The 6,082-nt window shown below is 32.9% G+C and overlaps 1 protein-coding gene across 1 annotated transcript; it reads right to left on the bottom strand.

The window, feature by feature from the left end:
• Positions 1-1,626: 1,626 nt before the first annotated feature.
• On the bottom strand, positions 1,627-5,306 carry LOC102578207 (dual specificity phosphatase Cdc25). Its single transcript, XM_006347670.2, has 3 exons — positions 5,137-5,306; positions 4,892-5,030; positions 1,627-2,043 (listed from the first exon to the last, which is right to left on the bottom strand). The coding sequence occupies exons 1-3, from the start codon at positions 5,268-5,270 to the stop codon at positions 1,867-1,869; spliced, it is 450 nt and encodes a 149-aa protein (XP_006347732.1). The 5' UTR covers positions 5,271-5,306; the 3' UTR covers positions 1,627-1,866.
• Positions 5,307-6,082: the final 776 nt, after the last annotated feature.

Below are 6,082 nucleotides of genomic sequence, written 5' to 3'. Positions count from 1 at the left end.
GATAACGCTATTGTTATTCTTTTGTTATTTATATACGACTAAAAAACCAATATCATAATGACACTTAAGATGACGCTATTGTTATTTAACTTATCAAAAACATGAATCATTTCAAGTGAATTATATATTAAAAGAATTGAAATATTTAAAAAAAACTATATTTAAACTTTTGTAACCTTTTAAAAGAAATTTTGAGTTGATCAAGATTAAACAGTTGTATATACTTATCTATAGTTTGTACATATAGTTAAGTTGTATTCAGTTTTTTTAGTGTATCACAATATATAGTTAGTGTATAGTTCATGTATATGTATGCTTTATTGTATAATCAACGTATGTTTTCTATGACTTTTGACAAGCTATATTATATAGTTAGTGTATATATTTTCTATTATTTTGACAAAGCTATATTGTATAGTCAATGTATACTTTTTTATGATTTTTGGCTATTTTGTATGTAAATAAAACATGACTATATTTATCGTAAATGAATATGAAATCCCAATTTAGAAATATTATCCAAAATGCCATTCAGCTTAGAAATTAGAAGTTTACTCATAATTAAAGAATCTCACTTTCCACGGTGAAGTAAATATAGGAGCTTGTGTTCACACGGTTTCAATATGTGTCATTTTATATCTCAATTTATGTTGTACAAATAAAATTCTGAAAGTTGAACAAATTTTTATATATGTTTGAAATTGTTAATTATTGATTTATAATTTATCAGTCTCATTGTCCCAATTCGTGTGGGACGGATAGAATTTGGAGAGCCAACTAAATTTTTTGTATGGTTTTTAAATTGTTAATTATTGTGAATGATTTTTTTTTTTAACGTAGTATTCAAATAATATATGTGACTCCTTTTGTCTCAAATTATGTGACACTAATAAAATTTTGAGAGTCATTCAAAATTTTAATATTATAAGTTGTTAATTATTGTAATTTTATAGTACTTTTGACGTAACTTTCAAATATATAATCTAATATTTTCAGTTGTTCACTATTGTTCAAATATATAATCAATTAAAAGGGAAAGTAAGACAAATATTTAAGCTGAATACTAAATTTTTCAGAAATAAGCCCCACATATTTTGAGCAAATCACCCTCAGCTACAAACACATAACTCAAGCACACATGTCGTCTAAGAATTGTATACTTATAGGCTCTTATTAAATATTAGTAATATAGTGAAAATAAGTTTCATAAACAGTATTTAACCCCCCTCCCCAGCATACACCCTTGTGTACTATCGCTATCCCCATTACCACACACACTATCCTAATCGCTGCTATTTGTCTTAGATTTTATGTAAATACTTTTGGAATAATATTTTCGACTTACCTATTGAACACAAGATACTCCCTCTAGTTCAATATAAATATTTTTTTTATGGCCAAACAACTCCGAAAAAAAAACAAAAAATATTTCATGACCAACACGTACAAATCACACAAAATTAGGCAGAATATAACAAAGACGGCATACAACAGCGGAGCAAGAAATATACAACAACAACAACATAACAGTGAAATCCCACAAGTGAGGTTTGGGAAGGGTAGAATGTACGCAAACCTTACCCCTACCTCATGGAGGTAAAGAGGCTGTTTCCGAGGAGCAAGAAATATGAGTAAGGAAATTCAAATTATGTCAACATAGTAATTTAAGATGGCATAAAAATGAAAATAACATGGTTTGGTTTCTTTTCAAAATGATGAGCAGCCAAACAGCCATTTATGCCTCTCAGATCACAACTCCATAGGATCCTTTTATAGGACAATATTACAATCTGTCGAACTATATATCAGGGTACAATATATCCCCTCTTCTTTGACATGGTTTATCTACCTTTTTTTTTTTTATAGCTATGCTGGTTCAGTGTGACCCTTGCAGAAGACCTCAGCGCAACGACAAACTGGTCTACCAGAGGACTCCCATCCATTAAAACCACGCTCCAATACCATAATGTTTTTTATTCCCACATCATCTTTCGATTCAGCTAGATATTCTGCAAGCCTCCTTGCACATTTTGGTCCTCGAACCTAGAAAATAGTCATTCACAACTCAATAAGTTCATTCATATGTGAAAACAAGAGACGTGAATAGGAGGTATTATTCTCCTCTTGTACGACACAATTCAACACGATAAATGAATAGTTCTTTTTGAAGATTATGTAATATTCAGTTTCCATTAACATACCACGCTTGCATTATGAAAGAACTTTTGTAGAGAAAAAGTTGTTAGGGAGAAAAGTAACTATTTGTATTTATTAGCTTAATATAAATTAAAGCCGAATGGAAGTACTACTACTTGCACTATGAGAGAAAATCAAGTATGAGAAATATTCATAACTACTACAAAAGTTAGAATTTGAGTTAAATAAGTTATAACATAACCATTCCATAACTCTAGACAATATTAGACATTTTAGCTCGTTCGATCTTTGAAAAAATCCATGACTGTAATGTATTACCGTGCACACAAGGTAAAACCCTCACTCCTATGCAATAGCTCGCAAACCACACATGAGAGGTAAATCTGTAATGTAATATTAAACTGGTAAGGTACAGTATTATACCTTTAATGTAGTATACGAGTACTCTCTCTCTCACACTTAACACTTCTGTGCAGTGTTGTGCACTACGCTTAGAATCACAAGTGCAATTTCAAAAACCAAAAGCAAGAATTAACATAGCATGACCCTTCAGGGTTTAAACTATTGCTATTTTTCACAGTTTTGTGAAAGCAAGCCTAATTTTAAAACTTTACCTCCTATTTCTAGATTTATTTGTTGTAATTACAAGTTGACGCCATCAGCTATCAGTTGTCTCATTTCCAGGTTTACTCCAGACTAGCAGCTCTGCAAATTACACCTTCATGCTTCTGATAATCACAGCCTAGGATATTGCATTGCCTTTCTCTATCTCTCTAGTCTAACGGTCTACCCTAATCTTTCTGCATACTTTATTCATTGAACTTTTAGTTGTTGCTTCATCCATGAGATTGACATATATAGCAAAATAATGATACAAATGACATATCCACCAATGCTAGCACAAAGAGTTAGGAGATGCTTCATCTTCTCCTTTATTGAAATGGATATACATTCCAAAGAGACCACTAAACAAAGTTTAATCAACTTTTTTATCATAGCTTTATATATGACCCATCAATGTCCCCCACACAATCCTTCTGAATTTCGAATAATCCGTAAGATCGGATTGAGGAATACAGAATGTTATTGGAAGAAAAAAAAAGCTCGCCAACACGTTTTAGTTAATGGTTAAATGGTAAAGGACAGAGCTAGATATCTTATCAGAAGTTGTACCCACCAAATGAAATTAAAGCATTGTGCAGCAGAAGTATCTCTCAAGATTTTACAAAGAGAAAAATGCTGCAATTTGTTCCTGAAGATTCCAAACATGCGGAACTATGTATAATATAATGACTGTCGAGTGATCATCCGAAGTTGGAGAACAATATATCCTTAATTTGTTATTAACCAAAGAGTAAAAGCTTTTGGTGGTAGGTAAAACTCATGGACGGAAATTGTAAGCCTATGCCAAACATGTAAGTTGATCAATAGTGCACGCTGCATAGTACAATCTGAACAGTCAAAGATTGGAACAAATAACTTTTTTGAGAAGGTAGATTGGAATAATAACTTCAGGAACCAAATTTTTGAATCCCAGCAAAGCCGACAGCCCTAACACCACCATTTGGCGTTTAGGGGGAAAAAGTTAGGTATTTGTGACTTGTGAGGACTCAAGGATTGTTACTCTGGAGCAATTCCAGAACAAAACCAAGCTTTGAAGGTTTATACTAAGGCATAATGTGCTTTCAGCAAAGAGACAAAGATATCAGTGGCATGATTACTTTTAGTCTACTATTCACTTCACAACACTCTAAGAATTTACTGAAGGGGTCCAGAAATTTCTGGCATATTACATGTTAACTGAACCTTGGATCCCCTCCATGCGCTATAATTAATTTTAGGACTACACTACCTAATATTTCAGAGAAGCTTGTAGGGTATGACCGCATGAAAGTGACATAAGCTTGATATTAGGAAGGACACTTTAGCAATGATGAATATTCATAATTAGGGAGAAAATAAGATGAGACTCTCTAATTAGTCTTTCCCTGCTTCATTGTGTATCTTTACTGATCTCGATATCTCTAGTTCCACCAACTGCAATAACTCTAAAAAGTTATTTCTCCGACTAGTAGCAGTTGAAAATCCTATAACACCGTCCTTTCCATAGTTTTGACCAATTCAAAATTCAAGCCAATAATCCCTACATATACCAATCAATTGAAAACCAATAAGGAGATGTGCAGAAACTTATAGAGTGATGAAGATATAACTGAGAATCCAACCAGATACAATCTTTACCAAACACAATATGGATAATGTAAAGATCTGACACTTGGGCTTAACTCAACCCTAAAAGCTAGCTCAAGGGGATGATTGCCAAAGTCCATATAAGCAGATCATCCAACCAATGTGGTGCTCTAACCCACTTTAACTGTTTAACAACTCCTTAATACAGGCTCAAACAAGGATGGACTTGGTTCCGATACCATGTACATATATGACAGTTAGGCCTAACCCAATCTCAAAATATAGCTCAAGAGGAAAGGATGGTCAAATCCACATAAACAGATCACAAGGAAACAAGATAAGTTCACAATGCCATTAGCAGCTTAATAAAGAAATGCATCAACAACAGATAAACAAAAAACCCCAAAAAGGAATCTGTGCAGGAAACTATAGAATGATCAAAGATAGAATCTTTAACCAAAAACAGAAATACCCAATTAAGGAAATAGAAAACAGATAGATAAACACCAGAAAGTGAGTAAAAAGTACTAAACAAGATTCAAACCTGGCTAAGAGCACAGTGGAAAACAAGGGTATCTTTGCCATTAGCAGCTTGAATAAGACTGGGTATTTTATCAAGAAAAGTATCACTTGCAAAGTGAAGCGACCCAGCTATGTGCCCATCGTAGCTCCTCTCATCATCTCTGCAAATTTGAGGCCAAAAAATCAAGAAATCGATATGGGGTTTGGCAGAAAATATACAGAGAGATCTAGAAAATTATGTAAGTGGGAATTGAGCTTTGTAATGACCTGACGTCGACGATGGCGATATTTGGACGGCGTTTGAGAGAGAGAAGCTGGGAGCCTGTGATGTATGAGATGCTCCTAGCCATGGGTTCCTCCTGTCTTTGGCTTGTCAAGTTTCTCCAAAAACAAGAAAACATGGACAAAACAAAGGAAAATAATAGTTACAAAATTGAAGATAATTTTCCTTTAATATGTAACCAAGGAATATTATCATAAAATACCCACTAACATTAGTTTATTTAAGTATGAGAAAATTTCAAAAACAACTAAGACTTTTGAAATATAATTAGGCTTTTAGTTATAGTTGGTTTTATTACAATTCGTAGCTATGTATTAAAAGGAGGAGGAAGGCGAGCGGGATTTGGGAGAGAGGAGAGAAACATAATTGATTTGTATAATGTATCACAAATATAATTGATTTGTATAAAAAAAAACTAGCTACTAGAAGGAGGAGAGAGACGAGTGAGATTGAGAGAGGGAGGAGATACGCGAACGAGATTTGAGAGAAAAAGGAGTGAGGCTGGAAAGATACAAATGAATTTGTATACCTGATTGATAATTGTATATCTAGCCGATAATTGTACCACGAATACAATTGATACAACTGATTTTGTAATAATAAATATAATTGTATCAAGATTATTGTGTCCAATTCATTGATGCAAATCAATTTTGTCAAGCATATTAACGAACATATTTTTTATTCAAATATAATTTGTATCGGTGAATACAATTGTATCAACAAATACAATTGTATTATTGTTGTAATTCGTAACAAATTATAGTTGTATTCATGTGCATTTTTATTCATCTTTAGCCTTGTGTATTGTATTCATGTGTTACCATTTATATTTATGTCATTGATTATTACATTTTGTATTAGTATGGTAGAGAGATAGGACGAGGAAGAGGAAGAGGCAAAAGAGAGAGGAGAGAGGCAAAAGAGAGA

This window comes from Solanum tuberosum, unplaced genomic scaffold, assembly GCF_000226075.1.
Source record: "Solanum tuberosum cultivar DM 1-3 516 R44 unplaced genomic scaffold, SolTub_3.0 scf00092, whole genome shotgun sequence".
Lineage (NCBI taxonomy): Eukaryota > Viridiplantae > Streptophyta > Magnoliopsida > Solanales > Solanaceae > Solanum > Solanum tuberosum.
Note: the sequence above shows the minus strand (reverse complement) of the source record. Positions and strands in the feature narration are given on the sequence as shown.